General features: G+C 30.9%; 2 protein-coding genes across 4 annotated transcripts; one reads left to right on the top strand and one right to left on the bottom strand.

Moving 5' to 3' along the window:
- Nucleotides 1-4,866: 4,866 nt before the first annotated feature.
- LOC106672794 (cyclin-Y) lies at nucleotides 4,867-11,191 on the bottom strand. 2 transcript variants are annotated; one of them, XM_014404499.2, is made up of 7 exons: nucleotides 10,660-11,191; nucleotides 10,355-10,584; nucleotides 10,252-10,283; nucleotides 7,503-7,697; nucleotides 7,312-7,445; nucleotides 5,980-6,132; nucleotides 4,867-5,909 (listed from the first exon to the last, which is right to left on the bottom strand). In XM_014404499.2, the coding sequence occupies exons 1-7, from the start codon at nucleotides 10,749-10,751 to the stop codon at nucleotides 5,612-5,614; spliced, it is 1,134 nt and encodes a 377-aa protein (XP_014259985.1). In that variant the 5' UTR covers nucleotides 10,752-11,191; the 3' UTR covers nucleotides 4,867-5,611. The 2 variants fall into 2 exon arrangements, with proteins under 2 accessions (XP_014259985.1, XP_014259986.1); XM_014404500.2 differs by having other exon boundaries at nucleotides 10,671-11,188.
- Nucleotides 11,192-11,517: 326 nt separating this feature from the next.
- LOC106672793 (dnaJ homolog subfamily C member 7) lies at nucleotides 11,518-21,631 on the top strand. Of its 2 annotated transcripts, XM_014404496.2 has the most exons (12): nucleotides 11,518-11,892; nucleotides 12,561-12,802; nucleotides 17,281-17,369; nucleotides 17,445-17,569; nucleotides 17,633-17,821; nucleotides 17,885-18,157; nucleotides 18,236-18,400; nucleotides 18,467-18,632; nucleotides 18,690-18,836; nucleotides 18,922-19,077; nucleotides 19,152-19,223; nucleotides 21,230-21,560. In XM_014404496.2, the coding sequence occupies exons 2-12, from the start codon at nucleotides 12,726-12,728 to the stop codon at nucleotides 21,334-21,336; spliced, it is 1,566 nt and encodes a 521-aa protein (XP_014259982.1). In that variant the 5' UTR covers nucleotides 11,518-11,892; nucleotides 12,561-12,725; the 3' UTR covers nucleotides 21,337-21,560. The 2 variants fall into 2 exon arrangements, with proteins under 2 accessions (XP_014259982.1, XP_014259984.1); XM_014404498.1 differs by lacking the exon at nucleotides 11,518-11,892 and having other exon boundaries at nucleotides 12,567-12,802; nucleotides 19,152-19,190; nucleotides 21,230-21,631.
- Nucleotides 21,632-22,027: the final 396 nt, after the last annotated feature.

The following is a 22,027-nucleotide window of genomic DNA, read 5'->3' as shown; positions in this document are numbered from 1 at the left end:
TTTAAACATTATAAAACAAAATTCCATAAAATTTTATATTCATTATAAGTTGATGCTATTGGTCTGTGCAATTGTACTTGAGAATAAAGAAGTTATTTTCAATGAATGGAACCATATTGGATGTAGATTATATATTTTTTGAAATTTTTAATACTATTTCCCAGGTGCAATTTATGTTTATTTGTTATTATTTAATTATTAGAGAGGTTTATTATTTTTATAAGTGAAACCCCGGTATATGAAACTAGATGATGTTTGGAATTTAAAATGTTGGCAATTAGATTATGCTAACTAATGTCCTCTATAGATGTAATAATAAAAATATAATAGTCATGTGTATACAACTTTTTTCTTTGTTTTTTCTTTCTAATTTTTTTACTCATCCAGCATTAAGTTATGTGAGATATTAGCTCATATTAGGTACGTGAAATATTTATTTATTATGAAAGATTTTCAAATTTCTTGTTGAATTATGTGCTTATGAAGTCTGGTTAAGTCATATGTCAGATCATTCCACCATTTTCAGTTGTGGGTTTTTATATGCATATAAAAAAGTAAAGTTACACAATTTCCAACTTAAATTTAGTTGAAAAATGGCAAAAAGGAGGGAAAATTCAAAAGGTGGGGTTGAGATGGGAAGTTAGTGTCCGAGTGGATCGAGGTCACGATAGCTCAAGTGGTAGAGCAGCGGCGTATCTAGCTGAAGATCGTGGGTTCAAATCCCACTAGTGCCATTGACTTTTTTATCTCAACTAAAAATCTTAATTAATTGTAATGATGGGGTACGGGCCTACTTAGGCTTTTAACGCCTCGGGTCCTGGTCGCCCGCCCTGCGTAATATATATAATTAATTGTAATAACTTAAATTTAGTTTTAAAATATTTAAAAGAGACAGGAAAGAATGTTTAAAAAATGGTTATGATGGAGTGAGTATATCAATTTAATAGTCGAAAAGCATAGTTCTACTCCACAAACTGTTTTTGAGTAGAACTATCCTTTTCAAATGTAGGAAAACTTACAATTAATTAAGATTTTTAGTTGAGATAAAAAAGTCAATGGCAAGAGTGGGATTTGAACCCACGATCTTCGGCTAGATACGCTGCTGCTCTACCACTTCGGCTATCATGACCCCGATGAAAAATGGCAAAAAGGAGGGAAAATTCAAAAGGTGAGGTTGAGATGGGACGTTGGTGTCCGAGTGGATCAGGGTCACGATAGCTCAAGTGGTAGAGCAGCGGCGTATCTAGCTGAAGATCGTGGGTTCGAATCCCGCTCGTGCCATTGACTTTTTTATCTCAACTAAAAACCTTAATTAATTGTAATATATTAATTGGTCAAGCGGACCATGAAATTAGTGAATGTAGGAAAAGTATTTGCTCAACTTAGTAAACTAAAGATGGAGCAGCAGACTCAAAAATTTTTAATTTTCAATTATGCCTTAAACTATTTGTAGATACTTTTGAATTGACATGATTTTGATCACTAATAAATTCTTTTATTAAGTCTCAGCACCTATATTCACATGTTCAGCATGTCTCATCATATAAACTGAGATATTTTCAATTTACATAGGGATTTACTTGGCTTAAGTAGTTTATTTTAAGTACAGAATAATACTTGTTGGTTAGTACACTCACTGAAAAAATGGCATGTCTGTCTATAGCCAAACTGCTGATTTTCTTTAAAGCCAGTCCCCAACATGCCAGGTAAAGATTTTGAAAAACCATTTCAATGCAGGGAAAAAAGTTTCAATTTGATTTAAATAAATAATTAATTAATTATGAATTTTGCCCCTATGTTTACAATAAAGTGACCAAACTACACTATCTGTTTCGAATGTAACATTTTTCTTTTGTTTTCTCGTACTTGCAATGTTTCCCAAAATGCTGATTCAAATTTCAGTGACCAATTTAAATTCATAAGGCCATTTAAAAAAAATTACCTCTGAACAACATGTTTCATAATTATATATATAATTCACTAGTTTTTGTGTAATATCTTTCAATTAATTAAGGTTTTTAGTTGAGATAAAAAAGTCCTTGAAAATTGGCAAAAAGGAGGGAAAATTCAAAAGGTGGGGTTGAGATAGGAAGATAGTGTCCGAGTGGATCAAGTGGTAGAGCGTATCTAGCTGGGGTTCGAATCCCGCTTGTGACATTGACTTTTTTATCTCAACTAAAAACCTTAATTAATTGAGATATACATATAATTTTAATTACTTCTTTTACTTCGATACATTTTTCTTTTCGTATTAAATAAAACTATTTTAAGTGTGTGGTGATTAGTGACTGTTAATCGATAATTATTCAGAAATTGTGAGATGCGGTCTGGTAGACGATTTCTGAATAACTATTTTAAGTATACTATTACTAGTGATGTATATTTATTTTTATAAAGTTCATTATGTATTAATATAAATACAATAATGTACATAAATATAATAAATGAAATGTTATCTAGCCAACTTGATGCAAGTACAATTTTGCCCAGTTGTATTTTTATGTACCTCTGGAAATATCATCATTGAGCATCTAGTATTCTGAAAGTGTTTTCTACTAAACACCTTGCTCTTGACAATATTAATAGTCAATTAAATTCACATAACAAATGAGTTCTCCAATTTCTATCAGCGTCATAGTTTCTAGTACATTGCCATGTTTTTTACTTATTTCTGGTTTTAAAAAAAGCCTCCATCGCTATTTCTTCCCTAAGTGGGGGGGGGGGAATTTGAAATTGGTATGAACTAATGCTAGGATTACTTTTGAACTGCACCCTTTATAGTTGAAATAATTAATTAAAAAATCCAGTATTAACAGATGGCAAAAAAAAAAAAAAAAAGGCACATTCAGGTATTTTAAAAAATGACACAAGTATCTAAGTCCATTTCAAACAATGTATTTTGATGCATGATGCCATTAAAACAATTATATTTATCATTCTGAAGAAGGTTCTATGAAAAGCTGAAAACTTGGCAAAAAAATACACCTACTTCATTTTTGATCTCATCCCTGATCTCAACTATCAATTTTATAATACAATCAACCAGTATTAAACCAGAGCAAAATCAAAGTTTGAATTCTTAACTTTGTAGACCAAATGACTAAATGTAACTATCTTTTGACTAAATAATTGCATTTGTACTTATTTTAGCATGAAAGAACATTAAAGATTTTATGGTGCGTTTTAGTAAAATAAAAGTTGTAGAGCACCCATAAGTTAATGTAAAACAATTTTATCAACTGTTGAGACGACTATACAACATTGTTTTAATTAATTTCAATACCAATTGAAAGTATAATAAAAATTGGTGCGTGTTCAAAACAAAGGACTAAAGGAGATAACATTTCAAACTGCATTTCAAGCAGAAGCACCTTTGTAATAATCACTCAAGGGGAAGCCCTCTGGGGTTACACTTCTCTAGTGTAATATGTTAAAATAAATTGAAACCGGTACTGCACACCCCATTCACTCACCGATTCCTGACCAGTTGAACTTGAATATAGACAATGATACAGGCATCAATTCAAGAGATATTATTTTAGGTCCCTTGTATTAAATCTGAGTTATACATTACTTTGAGCTTTGATTTTTATAATTTTACTTATACATTGCACATTTATTCAAATTTAACAAGATTACACCAATTTTCTATAAAAAGCTTGAACAGTTTATGGTAAATAAACTAATTAAAATTAAGAGCTAATAGGCTGCAAAAATGCAATCAAATTTTTTAAATATATTTTTTTTATAAATACATTTTTTCTATGGTATTGTATGTTCATTATAGATTTTATATAAAAACCTTTTAATAATTGACAATATTATTTTTGCTAATGAATATTATATTTTGATACAAGGACTACATAGAGTCTAACCCTATTTGTTTTAATTTAATATAAAAAAAATTATTTTAATACAATATTAACATTTTTCTAACACTTCCCATCTTAACGAAACAAGTGTTTACAATTTGACAAACATCAGTTACAACTAATTCATTTCATTTTGTGTGCGGCATAAAAATATTGTAATTTATTTAAGTAATGACATGTTTTACAAGCAACAAAACTTTAATTAAATTTTATACCACTAAAAAAATAATAAAATTTGAAATATGCTGAGGTAAAAGTTTATATTAAATTAATACTGGTAAATTACAACAAATTAAAATTGTAAAATCTGGCAAACTCAGCAGTAACTGAGCAATGGCAGGTGAGAATCTCGTAATTTCATATGGACATTTCCCCTTCTTCAGCAAGCAAATAATCAACATTGCTTCTATTAAGTCTTATTTTTACATTATTTAATGAGCAAGCACATTCCTTTTATTAATTACAAAAAGAGCTAATAAAACTGTGTTATCAAAAAATTAAAGAAAAATGTGTGCAATGTATAGAAATATAAATTGTCTAATCGCGTTTCACCAAGCTCGAACTTAATATGACTCATCAATAAAAAAATATGTTCAACCCAAATACTCATACATATTATATATTTTACAAGTACGAATAAGTTAATAGAGAATCAGTAGAATGTTATAAAATATTTCCAAATTTTAATAGCTGTTAAAAACTAAATTGTGAGGCAAATATTTGAGCAAATACTAGATTTGTTGGTTTGATTTGATAAATTTATTCTATTAAAAGAAGAGCATATTTATATATTTTTTACAATCTACAAATGTGGATATTTCAGGGTTTTTTCCTTCAAAAATTAGGAAGCATAGTTAGTAAGTAAGTAAAAAATAATTACAAACATTTTTTATCAACTCATTAAGAATTTTAAAACTTATATAACTTAATTAGCTTGCTATAATAAAGATTTATTTCTTGTTTTCCTATTTATATAATCACAGAGTAACTTCTACTAGGATAACATTTCACATGATTGATTTTATTTTTCAGTTCAAACAAATAGATAATGCAGAGTATTTTTTTTTTTTTTTTTTTTATTCATCTGCAAATATATGTACATTAAAACAAACAAATGATGATAAGAATCAGACTTTTTTAGTATTAGTAATGGATATTACATAAGAAATAAATAAATTATGGCAGAATATTTTGACTGAAAATGTGTAAAAGGAAATGCATATTGCATTAAATATTCAATGCATTAATTTAATACTGCATTAAACTCTCAAAATCCAAAAGAAAAAAATGTAATCAGGCAGGCCAGTTTCCTACTTTTCATATATAAATGTAAATTTGGCCCCTATTTATAGGTTTAAACCTGTATCTAGAAATAATTTCATTTTCTTCTTTGTCCAGTCTAAAAAAGTCACCTATTAATTAATAATTCTAGAAAATTAGGTTAGGTCCTTCCACTTACAACCTTGTTTTGATAAAAGTATTAAAAAGAATTTTAAAAATGAGATAAAATAAGAATTGGTATGCCAATGCGAATATTGAAAATTCTAGAAGACTCTTCTAATTCAAATAGCCTTATTGTCAAGAACAACAAAGTTTGATATATCACATAATATTTACCTCGTACTTCACTCTTTCCTTTCTTTTTAACATTATTTACATTTAATTAATCAGTATCACTAAATTGTTACATTTCTAAACAGAAAAAAAATATTGTGAAATTAATAAAAATATTGACAAACTCATGAAAGGATAGCAACACTCCGTCTCGGAGCTAAGTTGCCTATTGTGTTAACGTTATCTAAACTACTCCATTTTTTAAGTCCGTTTTTCAAGGCCTCAGCAGTGACCCGGTCTTCACAAATTCTGGACATCGCTTCAAGTTTTTGAGCCCTCTCCTTGCTCAAAGGCTCACCTGGAAAAGCTAGATCATTCGATTCAGCCAATGTACGAAGGTCAAAATAATACTTGGCGTATACACTTGACGGTACGTTAATATTGAATTGGAGCATTTCCAAAAACTGTCTTTCCAATTCATTCCTAGAAAGTTAAGGAACGGTTATATTAATGTAATTATATGTTATAAATGTCACTATCATTCGCCACTTACATATCTTCTACTGTTATATCTTTAAGAATCTGGCAGTAGTCGACATTCCAAACTGCTTGATCGTCCCAAACTTTTGATGCGAGTAAAATAGCTCCTAACACAATTCGTTTCCAATTACCCGGTGTAATATCAACATCAGCATACGTTAGCAACCTAGAAAGATTCTTTATATATTTTAAAGAAAAAGAAATGGGCTAATTACATGTATTTATTATTCTCAAGTCATTAAAATTTCTCTTCTGAGTATTTATAATTAGTATTTACAATGAATACTTACTTTCTTCAAAAATTATGACTCATTTCATTAATGTGATAATTAAACATAACTGAATGATAATAACAGAAATATAACTTCCAATTATATCATCAATTATTTATGTTTACTTATAATGCACATTACTCAATCGATAAAATAAACCTATTCACCTATTATCTTGTTAAAGGTGTAGATTATGTATAAAGTTTAAAATTTGTTTTTAACCAAACTATCAATTATTAAAGAAACTGGTATAATTCAACAATTTAAATCACACAAATGGCCTAATAAACTCATCTATAATAATCCTGAAAGGCTAACAAGACCAAATGACAAACCATTGTCCCCTTTTTTCCATTGTTGGTCTCTTTCGCCTCAAAGAAGCCAACTCAGAAAAATGAATTTCTTTCCCTACTTCCTTCCGCACTCCTTCAAAATCAACATATATAAACAAAAAACATTAATATCTTACTAACACTCTCAACAGACACAACAGTGATACATCTATACGGAAAACACACTTGAGTGAGTACAAATACTATGATTAAATCTAAAATCTCTATATTGTGTACATCATTGTAAAATTCATAGTCATATCTTATATTTATTTGTACAATTTAAACAATGTTTATGAATCCCAGGCCCAGAAGATTTTCTCAACAAAGATCAAACGTTCTCAAATAAAGATAAAGTAAACGTTTTTCTAAACCTACATCACACCAGATTGCGACTCACAATCTCTAAATAATCATTATTTAATGGTCATTAAATATTAAATAAATGATACTTTTAACTAAATATACTTCAAATTATAATCTTGTTTGAATTTTTCAACAGACAGGGGACCGCGGTAGCTGAGTGGTTAGCATGAGACTCTCACACCGCGGTCGTGGGTTCGATTCCCACCATCGCCTCTAGCCCTTTTTTCACGATAACCCCCCCAATTTGAACGCACATAAAAGAATTGTCACCATGGCTAATATGCATAGATCATAACGGAAAAAAAAAAAATTTCAACAGAAAAAATTGACAATGATCATCATGAAGAAAAGTTATTGAAACAAAATGATAAATACCTTTCAAGGTAGACTAGAGTTATGATGGCACATTCGGCAGTAAGCTGAGCTGAATTAAATAACGTCCTTATAAATTTATAAATCTGGCGATGTTCAGGATTGTGCTGGTCATAATCATCATGTACGCTGTCTCTCTATTATGATCACATATTATTTAAAAAATTATTGTTAAATAATTAAACAATAGCTACCGTTAGGGGATGTCGTTTTTCATCAAATATTTCCAAATATCGTTCCGATGTTCTGCTCTTGATGTGGTAGTATATCGCAAGAGAAACACATTTGACTGTGTTTTTAAGATTTGGTTGCGAAACTGTGCTGTCATCTAAATATATCGTTGAACAGGAACTACTCTTTTTCAGTCCTGAACTCCTCAATTCTGAAATCTGTTGTATTAACAAAATTAAATTAAAATATTATGTTTAATCAGTGAAATTACTTCATTGTGGTTCAGATTGATATTATTTTACTATATGTTACAACCGAAGTTAACACAAATGAGAGCTAAGTTCAATTCAATCTGGATAAATGATCCAAAATAATGGGAAAAATAAAAATATTTGAGCACTATCAGAGACTGCGGTAGCCGAGTGGTAAGGCATCAGACTATCGGTTAGTAGAATGGGTTCAATTTACACCGTTGCCTCTGGCCTTTTTTTTCTGAACAATTTTTCCAAAGGGGACCAGTGGTCATGATGAAAATTGATCTGGCAGACATCAATGGAAGGTCTAGGGTAGGATCGGATCTCAGCGACCCTAAATTTGGTCTTGACCAACCTGGTCGAAAATGGGTTTCTTTGATGGAAAAACATGGCACACCAGAGGCTCAATTCTTCCAACTATTGCAAGCCCCCAAAATGGAGCCAAGAGAAGAGTACAATAAGTCCTACGGAGCTGCAGTGCTCCAGGACCTTCTCCAGTTCCTGGTATCCACCACAGTATTTATTTTTTTTAAACATGCAAAGCTACTCTCCTTCACCAGAGAAAATCCTTGAGTACCAACCACACATGAGACCAACAAAGCTAAGTACAACAAGACAAACTTTCTGGATATCCCTGAAGTCTCAAAACAATGACAACACTTGTGCCATGATTGTCACTAAATTGTGCCTTAAAGAACAAGCAATGACATCAACCACACTAGTTCACTCATTATGTACTTTGAGAGATTTATATATTTATCAAAACTTCATTGTATAGTATCACCACAACCTTCAAGGAGATCAATAGTAATCCTGACAGCAGTATGCCTCAATCACACAAAGCATAGTTACAATGTATCCTTGGGTGTCAATCAACAAGCTTGACAATCCTGAAAGATAAGCTCGCCTAAAGTGTGATATTAACTTAATCCATGTTTTACCATATTAATTATTTTAATTAATTGTACTTTTTATCTGTCTTGCTTGAAATGAATCTGGTATTAATGAATTCATCTGATACTAACCTAATTTGTTTAAACTGAGAGAATAAATATAAAAAATAATATTTTATTCAACACATCCATTATGGGCGTTTTTCTGGATCGACATACTAAACCCTCCCCTTGTAAGGACCTCATCCCAGAACAACACCCCTTCTAAAGAAACCCCATTTCAAAGCTAGTTGTAGAGTGTTGGAGTTATTTTTGGAGTGGAATCGGTGTCACAGGACTTTAGTATTGCTTTGGCAACGTTACTGTGAAGAATGTTATTTCAATTTGTCATTTTGGATTTTTTTTACGATTAAAAAAACTTAATCAAAATCTTTACTGTATATCAGGAGAGCTTTACAAATCATTACCGTAAGTAACGTGTTATGGTGTGAGTTGTACAGCTTGTTACAGAGTAGACTTGATTAAAGAATTACCACCAAACCCTTCACCAAGAAAAATTCGATGAGAACACCTATTGACCCTGAACTTTTTTGTAGCATACTAAACAGCCATGCAGTTCTATTATATAAAGAATTACAAGTAAGTCCATGTTCACTGGGAATATAGCCCTGGACTGAGGCATGCGAAAAATTTCATTAAAGGACTATTAATTAAACTAACAAGTGATCTACTAAATCTAGGAGAAGAATAATAATAGGACTACTAACTGGACTCTGAGGGGAAGAAACAAGCCTGTACTGACATTGCCAAGACAGTGGAATGTCTTCTGTTGATGATGATGAGGAGGAGAAGGAGCTCTAGACAATAATGGAGATGTTCAATAAGATATGCACTGTGCCTATTTTGTTGAAGATAGTATTTTCTACCACAAAATCAGGATGGATACCATGAAAAAAGATGCTCAATAAACCAATTTTAAGGTTGTAGAGACTTACTCCTATTCTTAAATGAAAAATGTTTTTGAACTGTTGAATAAATAACAGTCATTTTCAATTGGGCAAATAATAAAATTGATAGATGAATTAAGATTCACCTGCTGTGAGTATAGATAATAGCTCTTGTAGGGTGTAGTAAAAAAACACCCTGAATTCATTTAAGTTTTTACGTCATTTTTAATATATATTGTTTTTCCTAACAAATAGGCAAAGTAAACAAAGCATCAAATTGATTGTTTTTCTTCATTACAACCTGGCAGAATGGAACATACATATGTGCAATATTAATGAAGCATTTGGTTATAAGAAATTTGCCAAAATTTCGATTTTGAAATCGTATAAACACCAATAATAGTGAATGATAAGCACAGCTATGTGTGAACACGCAGGAGAAACAATGTTAGAGGATTATTATATTTCAAGTACAAGAGTAAAAACATAAAGGTACATCACTATGATGAAAAGGGATCAAAGCATTTGACCAAATAGCAGGTAAGGTGTGTCAATCCACACTTGCCTGATATTTGATCATGAAATTTTACCTTGGAAAAAAAAAATAAAGAAAAAATAAATTAACAAACAGCGATTCCGGTCAAATGTTTATCTTCTATAATGATTACTAGGACTTACGTGATTTTGACTTTTCTTCCGTGATAAACCATCTAAAAACATAAATTTCATCACATTATGAGTCAACAGAGTAATGCTTGCTACTTGAATTATAATGACTGACTTTCGACTTTCGACCGTTCTAAAAAGAGAGTGCCCGCTTTGGGATGGAGCGAAGGATCCGTATCCCAATTTTCAAACTCCCTTTCGCTAATGTGTTGCAAGTTGCCGTTGCTCTCTTCGCCCTCCGGCAGGTACTCTTCAAAATGCGGCCTGTCTTTTCTTCTCGTAGGAGGTGTCGTGTAAGCACAACAGCTATTTCTATTCCCCATTACACCCGTTTTACAAGAACACCTACGAAATCGTTAAGAAAAAAGTTTTTTATTTACAAAATTGACGATTAAATAAATTTTCTAAATGTTCACGTACAATTGACTTACTAGCTTGTAAAATTTTCTTCTATTCGAATGAAGATCCACAATTTTTCGCATAGTTGGGTTTTTATTAATTAGCTCGAACATCACTCGGGTCAAATCGACTGATAAGAGGTTCAAAAATATAGGTTATAGAAACATTTCAGGTATTTCCTCTGTATTTGAGCAGGGCGAACGTTATTCGGAATCGAGGAAAACTACTTGTTGAGATCGAAAGATAAAAAACCGGCTTCACTTATGAAAAAAAAGTTCAAATAAAACGGGAACCTTTGATTTATCGTTGACAGAAAAATCACCCCAAGACCCAAGTATAACTACATAGTACATATCCCAACTAGAGTAAGATTCATCTCGGACGGCCAGGTTAGACATTTCTCACCCGGTTGATTTTTTAAATTTTTATTTTTTTAATTTAATGAAATTCTACAAACTGCATTCGTCGTTATTTCTAATTTACACGTTAAAACAAATCGGAATAGAAGCCGTTTGTCATGAACTCAAGAAAAAACGGAAGTATTATTTTCCAGTTTTACTTTTAGATCAACTGGTCAGATTCGGAAGGGGGATACAATAGCCATGGCATTCCCTTATTAATATTTATCATTCATTTCAAGTACTTAAAAAAAAAGACTGAATAATTTACTTAACATATAACTTCCGCTGAATTTAAAATACTTTAATTCATTAAAAATATAATATTTTTGGATAAAGCGGGGAAATAATTTTCAAAATAAATACTATATTCTATAATAATCATATAATCGCCATTAAAATGCAAATCTATCAGCATATATATTTCATGTACATATGTATATGTCGAATCAATCAAATCACACAGCTGTTTTTTTTTTCTTGTTATTTCATGTCCAAGAATTTCAAATATACTTACGATTAATAAACAAACGAGAAAATTAAACGTTTTGATATTACAACGCGTTTAAATTTTAGTCAAACATCTTTTTTTCCTCGATAAGTTCCCACCATTTTTGCGGGTAGAACAGCTCTGGCTGTGTAGTTTTTTTTCTTGATCTAAGTTTTTGGGGTTTAATTCTTTCAGTTTAAAATTTTCAAACAATAATCTAGACGGAAACACCTGAAACACTATTAAACAACTTTAACAATGGCACATGACGTATTTTTTTTTACTTGTAATAAATTTAAATAGAAAAACGTAAAAGATAAAAATAGACAACAACAACAACTAAAATATGGATATTGTTTACATTTGGTGAGTGGATTTATTATTGACTTGTGAACAATTCGAAAATGAGTGATCGGTGGTTTAGATTAGTGCTTTTATGTTTTAATGGAAAATGGAATTTTGAGTAAATCATGTCAATGGACTTAAGACAGGAGGCGAAGAGTTAAGTACTAAAACCTTCAATTCGCAAAAAAATGTTTTATATCTTACATTTCATTGTTTGCTGATAACGCGAAAAATTGTTTTCAATAAGCGAAGTACAGTTAATTAGACTAATACAAAACATTAACAAATGTATTTGCATATTTTTGGCCAAGAATCACTAAACTTTTCATTGCTCCGAATCCAAAATCACACAGATAATCACAATAAATGTCAAATCGATAATATTTCAGTCTTAGAATGCCTTGGTGTTAACAATATTGATCCGTTAAGAACACTGAACACTTTTTTTATGAGTGTATTGTGTTTAATTTATTTTTTCGTATAAATGACTTTTGTTTCAATTTCGAAATTGCCTCCTTTTTATTCCGGAGTAGATTGAATTTTTCTTGTTATTTTATGACATATTTAATACTTGGTAGTACAATGTGTTTAGCTTTATATATTATGACAAAAAATTATCCTCTAAAATAGAAAACGTTTTAAAATTTTTTCTCTCTTTCTTTTAATGTTGACCAGATTTTGTTTTACAGGCCTAGCACTTATTGTGGGTAACCAGTTACGCCTGCGTACCTCGGCCCCTTCTCTTTTGTCCGACACCTTCTTTAGGCCATTATCAGAAACATACAGAAGAAATCTAAGTTTTCTCTCAGTAACACAATTCAAATCAAATCAAATCAAAACTTTAGAAGTGAATAATGGCCGTCACAATCGAAAACGTTGATTTGGAACTGAACGAAGACAAAGATGAAGTCATGCCGCCAGTCAGCGAAAAGTAAGAATTATATTTTTACAGTTTTCTGATGGTTTTCTAACAATCTCTGTAGTATTATTTATTTTAAAAGTCCTAATAGCTAACGGGACTGGGCCGCCCAAATTCATACCAAGCCATTCTAACTAGTCCTAAAGTCGCCATGATTACATGTCTCATGATGTTTTGTGAAAAAAGACAATAATTGATTTTTTAAAGTGTTTAGTTTATTCCGTTATTATACGTAAGAACGAAATGCAAAGTTAGACCTAAGTTTTTGTTTTTATTTGATAACTTCACAATCAATTAAATATGACTCGTCAATACATGGTGGTTTTGTATAATTACGCCACCCAGTCCATTAACTGTCATTTATGCTCTAGAAACTTAGGCTGCTTTTTTTCTGCCTTCATAATGATATTTTAATTTTTTGTATGAATAAATGAAAAACTTTTATTTACAAAATTCAGTAGAGAGAAGAAAAACATACCAATAGTAGACATTGGATCGAAAAATCCGTCTGCTGGTCACCATGTTAAAACAACGAAAATTCTATATGCATTAAAAAAAAAGAGAAAATAAATTACTTCAGTAATAAAATCAAAAATTAAATTCTTTTGTCAGCTCGTATCTGAAGTTCCGAGCCTGCCTCACAAACCCAATTAAAGGCCTAGATCTGAACCCTCCAAAAACGCAGAAATTCACCCCTTGACAGAGTGAAGCAACCTAGATGAAGCAAGTGAATCTCTCCCAGAATTGAACACTGCCAATTGCAAAGTGAAAAGATGCCCTTCTCACCCCTATTCCTCACAGCTGAGTTCAGGTGAAGAGCCTCGCAGTGCATTTTAAAAAACCAATGCAGTTCAACCAAAGAGTAACCATTAAAATTGGGCTTCTTCAGATCGAACAATGCTGGAGGACCCCTTAATTCTTTATGTAATGAAAAGTGCACCAGGCTCGTGGCACGATAATCACCTTCACTGCGGTGTTGGTAAATCCAAGTCAAGAGAGCCGAAAATTCAGTGCTCCAGTTAGCGATATTTTCCAATAACTGGGAGAAGCCAATGTCTTATTTCGCAAACAGTGATTTCCAGATGGAGAACCAAGAAATCTCCAATCGAACTATTTCAAGTGAGGTAATTTTTGAATCTTGAATCTGGAGAACCTAGCATCTCTAGGATAAACGAAAAATTGCAGCTTGAGAGTGAACACAAACAGTAGATCAGTGGCATTTTCTAAATAGATGAGGTAATTTGTTGAGAAAAAAGTTTTCTGATGAAATATTGCTAGACCTTTTCCACAGCTTTGAATCTCTGAAAGCCCCCACATCTGACACCCATAGCAAAAAATCGTTCAAGACACAATTAAATATATTAAACATAACATTGATTGAAATAACTCAAGTGGAAGAAGCACCATGATATTAATCTGGAGGGCTTAGGTTCAAACCATGCTCATAACTGTACTTTTTCAATTCGACTGCACTTTGCAATGAATCAATTTAAATAATTACTTGGTTAATAGTAAAAAACATACATAAGTTAGTAAAAGTTGCAGTTGAATTGTAGTTAAATTTTAAACTTAAATACATACCTATTTGACAGTAACAGTTTCTTTCATACCTCTAAGAAGAGGTTTATAATAATTAATAAAATGATAAATTGATCATAGAATGTAGATTTGGTTGATTTCAGGCTGAGATAATTCTGTGCTATTCGTCTCCTATTGCATCACAAGTTCTGTACAAACAGTACTCTAGTTATCAACCCCGATTCGTTTATTTATTTTACTATATTATTATTGTAGAATAATTTCGCACCAGTCCAATTTTAGGGCACTCTCAACAAGACATACATTAATGACATCTACCCAGAAAACAAACACTTTGAGCCCTGAAGATGACCTCAATTAAGATCGAAACGTTGGCACAATACAGAAAATGTTTTTCTAAACCTATGTCACACCAGACCATATCACACGATCTCCAAATAATCATTAATTAACAGTCACTAAATGCCACAAAAAAAAAAAATGTTTAAAAGGTTATTTCAATATTGTTTTAATCTTTTATTAATTTATCTGTTAAACGATTTTCCAGTGGCTGAAATAATATATAATCTGATGAAGAAAAAGAAGAAACTTTATTTACATTTGAGAATTTACATAATTGTGTTATCATGTAATTAATTTAACAAAAGCAAGCTTTTATTCAGCTTAAGTCTTCAAAAATACTCAAAGTATTACAACCCAATAGCCACTAGTTCTGCTGAGTGTATGGTCATTTTTGAGGGGTTTGAATTTTTCTCAAAATTTTAATTGAGGGTCTAACATTGTGCAGCCTACCATACCATTGAACAAAATTCCTTCTCCATCATATTCTTTATCGCACCTGATGAACTGGAAATCACGGAATCTAACATTTTGATTTGGTAATAACCATTTTTCGGACAGGATGTACAATGCTCTCCAGATATCCTTTTTTAGGCAGTAGGGATTGAAAGTTCCACGAAATAATTCTTAAGTTTGATTAGTCATGTTGGATTGGTATATGGTTGTGCACTTATTAGATTTTGATAATGGACAGCAATAGTATTTATTGGTCTTAGTTCATATATGTGTTTTGATACTTATTATAATGTATGTTTGATTTTCCTTTATAAGTAATGTTAAAAATTAAGCCTATTTTGTGAAAAATTTCAGTATTCTCAATTAATTATACACAATTTTTTCGAATTGAAAAATTATCACAGGCAGGATCTAACCCATGACCTTCAGCTCAATAAGCCACAACTCTAACCACTTGAGCTACTGTGACTTTGATCACCCTTGCCACAAACATCTCATTTTGACTCCCCATTTATTCCAGTTGTATTATTTCATTTCAGTACGGTGTGTTCTCTAATGTCAGAAGCTAGTTTGGACAATTTCTCAGCAGTTAAAGTTGTTAAGGGATTGAATTCAAATGGTTTATGGGCATTGGAAAAGGATTGGAGCATTCTGGGTTTTTCTTTGAGGTCATTTTCAGAAGTGACCATTTTTGTTGCCATGTTGGGCCTTCTAAAAACTCTACGTACTAAATGTGATAGTTTCTAGAGGATATTTTACATGCATCTCCCGATTTTTCGTACCATGCATTCTACAAGCAAAGGTTGTACAGGTGATTGCATTTAGCGAACATTTCTACAACTTAAATCTGAATCTACATTATGTAAGCGTTTTTTTTTTTTTTTTTTGTCAGCAAATCTGAGATGTAACTGAATGTTTTTCTTTCTTTTGATTTTCTGACTCTACCAAATAATTTGCTGTTTCTTTCGAAGAAGTGGCTAGCTTAATTCTATTTTTACCAGTCACTCAAATCTCGTTGATACTTTTTGTAATTTAATGCCTGGTTCAACCACTTACTATAGAGCATGGGGTGGGCTTTGCCCTACCTATATTACCTTCATTGCTCTCATTAAAAACAAAGTATGGGCCTGCGCCATCTTACTGAACCTATTTTGATATGTGTTTAAAATTGTGAACGTCTGGTTTATTTTTGTATTTGCATATTGCAGATTGTCATTTTGGAGTAAGATTTTTATTTTCTCCAATCTCCTGTCTATTATTTTTATCACTATTTGGAGATCATGAGATGCGGTCTGGTGTGACGTAGGTTTAGAAAAACATTTTCTTTATCGTACCAACGTTTCGATCTTTATTGAGATGATCTTCAGGGCTCAGTGTTTGTTTTCTGCGTAGTTGTGTCATTGTTGTGTGTCGTGGCACACAATAATGACACATCTACACAGGAAACAAACGCTTTGAGCCCTGAAGATGATCTCAATAAAGATCGAAACGAAATGTTGACAGACAAAGAAAATGTTTTTCTAAAACTTGTCACACCAGACCGCATCTCACGATCTCCAAATAATCTTACATAAAAATATTAATTAATTGAAAGAAGTAATTTGGTTAATAGACTACTAAATATAAATAATGGATTGAAAATAAAGTCAAAATTGGTTTATCAATATATACCTATATAAAACTTTAATTTTTTCTGATCTTATCTTTATATGCATATATAGGTCCATATGTAAGTTAAAAATAGGATAACGTTCCTTAAGTAATTTATTGTTTATACAATAATGATATTGTTTATACGATAAAAAAAAGTCTACGTCACACCAGACTGCATCTCATGATCTCCAAATAATCATTAACTACCAGTCACAAAATACCACACATTTTTATCACTTTTTCTTCTTTCGTTTTTTAAAATTTGATTCCTTCATTACCACATTCTTAGAGAAATCAGCTTTGGGGGAGTCTCTCCTCCACTCTCTTCTCCCTTGGCTGGTTTAATTGAATGGTGAATTAAAAGTCAGCTTTTTCCCTAAAAGATTTTTATATTTATTGCACTAAAAGCAAAAACAAAGGCAAGCAAAAAAACAAAAAAAATTTATACATTTATGTATTCATTAGTAGTTACTAAATTACATTAATATTGGCATTTTTCGTAGGGTGGCAGAAACTAAGAAGGAAATGGGAAATCACCTGTACAAGATCAAACAGTATGGCAAGGCCTTGAGTTACTACACAGAAGCAATTAGTAATTTTTTTCTATAGTTTGTATAAATGTAATTTGAATTTTACTTGAAGCTTTCTAAACATTTTATTGTTTTAGACCTTTGTCCTGAGAATGCAGCCTACTATGGAAACAGGTCGGCATGTTATATGATGCAAGGTCATTATAATTTGGCTTTATCTGATGCACATCAGGCAGTTGCCTTAGATCCTAAATTTGTTAAAGTAAGATAGTATGTATAAAGATTACTTTCATAGAGTTCTTATGGGAATGTTTGATTTGATTAGGCTTGGATTCGGATTGCTAAATGTAACCTAGCTATTGGAGACACCGCAGCAACTGAAAATGCTATTGCAAAAGTTAAGGAACTTGATGAAAAAAACACTTCGCTGGCAGTGGATGTAAAAAATTTAGAAATGTTTAAACTTTACAGCAATGATGCTCACAAGGCTTACAACTCTAAAGACTTCAGAAAAGTATAATCAAGTTAAATCTGATTATTTCTCAAAATAGGTCAGTGGATACAGTTTACATTTTAGGTAGTATTCTGCCTGGATAGAGCTTTAGAAATTGGGGTTGCATGCACAAGATTTAAAGTTCTTAAAGCTGAGTGCTTAGCGCTGCTGGGGCGGCTTCAGGAGGCTCAAGAATTGGTCAATGACGTTCTCACCAAAGACAAACAAAATGCAGATGCAATTCTTGTCCGAGGAATGTGCTTTTATTATCTAGACAATGTCAGTCGAGCATTTGATCATTTCCAACGGGTTTTAAAATTGGCTCCTGATCATACTAAAGCAATGGATATTTATAAGGTTTGCTGCTACTTTGTCCATTTGGATTTTTTTTTTCTTGTGTATAAAATATATTAAAACGTTTTATTCTTTTAACAGAAAGCAAAAGCTTTAAAGCAAAAGAAAGAAGAAGGAAATGAAGCCTTCAATGCTGGGAAAAACAAAGAAGCTTATGATCTATACAGCGAAGCATTGCTTATAGACCCAAATAACAACCTAACAAATGCCAAACTATATTTCAATAGAGCAACAGTGTCGTCAAAAGTATGATTCAAAAATTATTTACTGTTATAATACAATGTTTACACCCCTCAAAAATCTAATTTTTAGCTTGGGCGGTTGAATGAAGCTATAGCTGATTGTACAGCAGCTCTTGCTCTTGACCCTGATTATTTAAAAGCCCTACTAAGAAGAGCTAAGTGCTACATGGATCTGCAACAGTTTGAAGAAGCCGTGCAGGATTACAAAAAGGCAACAACAATGGACAAATCCAGAGGTAAATACTATTGGACATTTAAAAGTGCATGTGAGTAACCTTCTGTTTACATCTTAGCTACAAAACTTCTATTGAATGAGGCTGAAATGGAATTAAAAAAATCTCAAAGAAAAGACTATTATAAAATATTGGGAGTTGATAAAAATGCCACAACAGAAGATATAAAGAAAGCATATAGGAAACGGGCACTTGTTCACCACCCTGGTATATTTAATAAATATTTAATGCCTTATTTTTAATATATACTTGAATGTATTTTATCATTGAATTATTTTACATTTTTAAATAGATCGTCATGCAAATGCATCAGAAGGTGAAAAGAAAGAACAAGAAAAGAAATTCAAAGAAGTTGGAGAAGCATATGGAATCCTTTCAGATCCTCAGAAAAGAACCAAATACGATAATGGTAGCTTGGTTTATGACGATTGCTTTGGAGGAATGTCAGGTTGTTAATGTTTCAATTCTTTTTTTTAACTTTTGGCTAGAAATTGTTTGTAATTATTTTATTTATTTCAACAGGGGCTGCTGATGTGTTTCAGAATTTATTCACCAATGCAGGTCCTCATATATTCACTCATACCTTCCCCGGTGGCACGTTTGCATTCCACACTGAATAAATTAGTTATAGTTTATTGAAACCCTTACCTGATTCAGTTTGTTTCAAACTCAATTGAAATATCTGGATTACTTTTTTTATTGACTGAATTTTTATAGACATTTGTGTGTTCAATTTATGGGAAAGCTTAGCCTGTACATAACTTTTTTTCCATTTATCTCTTGGTTGGTTAAGAATACTTTGTGATCATTTTTTATGTTTAATTTATTTTTCTTTTATATATTATTTTTTAACAATAATGCACAACAAAGAAAGTTGGAGAATTGAAGTAACAATTCAAAATATAAATTGTAAACTTATCAACTGATTTTGCTCATATCCGTAAATAATTTTCTTTATTTAGAAATTGTTCATTCAGTAGCTTATAGTTTTTTATACTGTTCATATAAAAGTTTACATGTCCGTCCCTGTATTTTAAGTTATTTACTTTAAAGAGCTGATTGATCCTTGTTGCAAGTGAATGCTTGTGCTTGATTTTGTATGACTTTTCAACATTCATTGGATGGAATGAAGAATTTTTATTCAATTTTTTTTTTTTTTTTTTTGTCGCAGTATGCAATCTTTGCCTATAAATATATATGTATAAATATATCGTTTGCACCATTATAAAAAAAACAAAAACATTTTGACGTTCAAAAAGTTGGTGTAGGTTTTGGTGGAATACAATTGTGAAAAAGCTTTAAGACATATTTTATAACATTTTTTGGCACAGAAAATAAAAATGCGAATTGACAAATGAGCTGAATGAGTAGCCTGAAGAATGAATGAATGGGAATGTCTAAACAATAGGTTAAACATAATTTACATTTCTGTCCAAAATTTTCATATCTGTCACTATTTTGCCAACATTGGACTGATGTCCTGGGGATTTTTCCCATTTTGTCACAAAATAGTTGCAGTTGCTTTTTAATTGTCACTATAATGTCAGGATTTGTCAAAATGAAATTCTTTTCAAAACAAACCCTATTAATTTAATCTATAAATTGATGTAAAACAATTTTAAAATTTCTTACGCCATTTGCAAATCTTATTATCTTTTTTAAATTAACAAGTTTAAACAATAATAAAATCTCAGGAAATTGTTTCATTTCATTTTTTCTTTTCACAGGAAATTTTGTATTCCCTTCCAGTGCAGATTCATATTATTGTTTAAAATAATAACTTTAATAGTGCATAAACACTGCACTGCACATTTATGTATTAAGAAAACATACACAACTGTTTTATGAGATTTATTTAGTTTTTTTTGCTCTCTCTAAAAGTATGTGAAGAGTGTAAACGTGCCGTTTTTAATTTTTTAAATATTTTATACTTTAGTATGTACTTACTACTGCTTTGAAAACATTGTTTTAAAATGGTGTTAATATAATGACATAAATTGTTTAAAATATTAATAATTACTATAATTTTAATAAATACAACTGCAGATACAGATATGTTTTTGACAACAGTTTTGTATTTCATGTATTTTGTAGTAATGAGAGAACAAAATTAGGAATAATTTATAAGTTTGATGTTATGCAGGTGTTATTTTATTAATAATTCTTTGTTGAGAACAATTGGTCATTAAAAAATACAAATAAGGAATAAGAACATCAAGGCATTTTAAAGAAACAAGTCTTTCATGCAGTGGAAATACACAAAAAATTAATTACAAATAATTTTTTTACAATAAAATTTGTAAAATAAAATCAGCTTAGAATAAGTCATATTTTCATTTAAGAAATTGTCAAGGATTTATTTGGTATGAGCATGAAGATAAGTTTGTGTGTTAAGTATGAAGACGAAAGTGTCTTTGGAAGGAGAACTTTGAAATCTCGCTCTCGAAATATTTTTTCAAACATTTTCTTCTGTATAAACATACCTGCAAACATTAAATTTACTTTTTTGTATAAACTAGTGTATGATTCACATATCCACTAATTAAAAAAACAAAAAACCCATGGTAGTTTATTAATCAAGTTTTTATTATTTTTAACAGGTGAAGCTGCATTTCAGGAACGGATGTTCCAAAGTTTCTTCAATACTGGTCCTCATATGTCCACTCATGAATTCCCTGGTGCCACATTTACATTCCAAACCTCATAAACTGAATTACCTAGTTACATTGAAGTATAGAAAGTTGTTTGTTTTTCTGTAAATTATACATTGTTTATTTGTTCCTATATTGATTTCATGGCATCAGTTTGGTAATAAAAAAAAAATTATGTTTGAAAATACAAAAGTATAATAATTTTCAATTGTAAATACATCAAAACTGTATATATGTGTGCGACTTATTATAAAGATATGTTTTTTGTTTGTTTTTCTAATTTGTCATTTCAATCAGCCGACATTTTTGTTTGTACAAATTTTCTGAAAATGCACTTGCCCTACATTGTTACTTCTTGTTTATTTCTCAACTACCTTCTCCCTATAAAATAAATTAAAATATTTAGGATATACCTTATACTATTCTGCTTTTATACAGGGTGTCCTTTTTAGAAGGCCTTGCAGAATTTCTCTTAACAGATAAGGCTTATTGATAAACAAAAAAATATGTATTTAGTATTTTTTAGTGGCTTTAATTTATTTTTTTATATTTGCTGTATGATAATACAGGAACTTCAGAGCCAGTACAACTTTGAAATTTTCATTTTTGAAAATGGAAACGTACATGTTTTTAAGCATTTTTTCACTGAAAACAATGGTGCAATCAGATTATCATTATTAAATTATCAGATAATTATTATTTTCAGCAAGTAATTTATAAATTTTAATAATTCTGTTTGTTTTTAAG

Source organism: Cimex lectularius, unplaced genomic scaffold (genome assembly GCF_000648675.2).
Source record: "Cimex lectularius strain Harlan isolate CLEC.00 unplaced genomic scaffold, Clec_2.1 scaffold143, whole genome shotgun sequence".
Taxonomy (NCBI): Eukaryota; Metazoa; Arthropoda; class Insecta; order Hemiptera; family Cimicidae; genus Cimex; species Cimex lectularius.
Note: the sequence above shows the minus strand (reverse complement) of the source record. Positions and strands in the feature narration are given on the sequence as shown.

What these genes read in the sequence shown, in the direction of transcription:
- LOC106672794 (XM_014404499.2), bottom strand. Translation starts at nt 10,751, where the DNA reads ATGTTCGAGCTAATTAATAAAAACCCAACTATGCGAAAAATTGTGGAT. An exon ending in AGAACGGTCGAAAGTCGAAA is followed by an intron (nt 10,284 to 10,354) that starts GTCAGTCATTAT and finishes TTATGTTTTTAG; the next exon opens with ATGGTTTATCACGGAAGAAA. An exon ending in ACTCTAGTCTACCTTGAAAG is followed by an intron (nt 6,133 to 7,311) that starts GTATTTATCATT and finishes GAATCTTTCTAG; the next exon opens with GTTGCTAACGTATGCTGATG.
- LOC106672793 (XM_014404496.2), top strand. Translation starts at nt 12,726, where the DNA reads ATGGCCGTCACAATCGAAAACGTTGATTTGGAACTGAACGAAGACAAA. An exon ending in TAGATCCTAAATTTGTTAAA is followed by an intron (nt 17,570 to 17,632) that starts GTAAGATAGTAT and finishes TGATTTGATTAG; the next exon opens with GCTTGGATTCGGATTGCTAA. An exon ending in AACAATGGACAAATCCAGAG is followed by an intron (nt 18,633 to 18,689) that starts GTAAATACTATT and finishes TTTACATCTTAG; the next exon opens with CTACAAAACTTCTATTGAAT.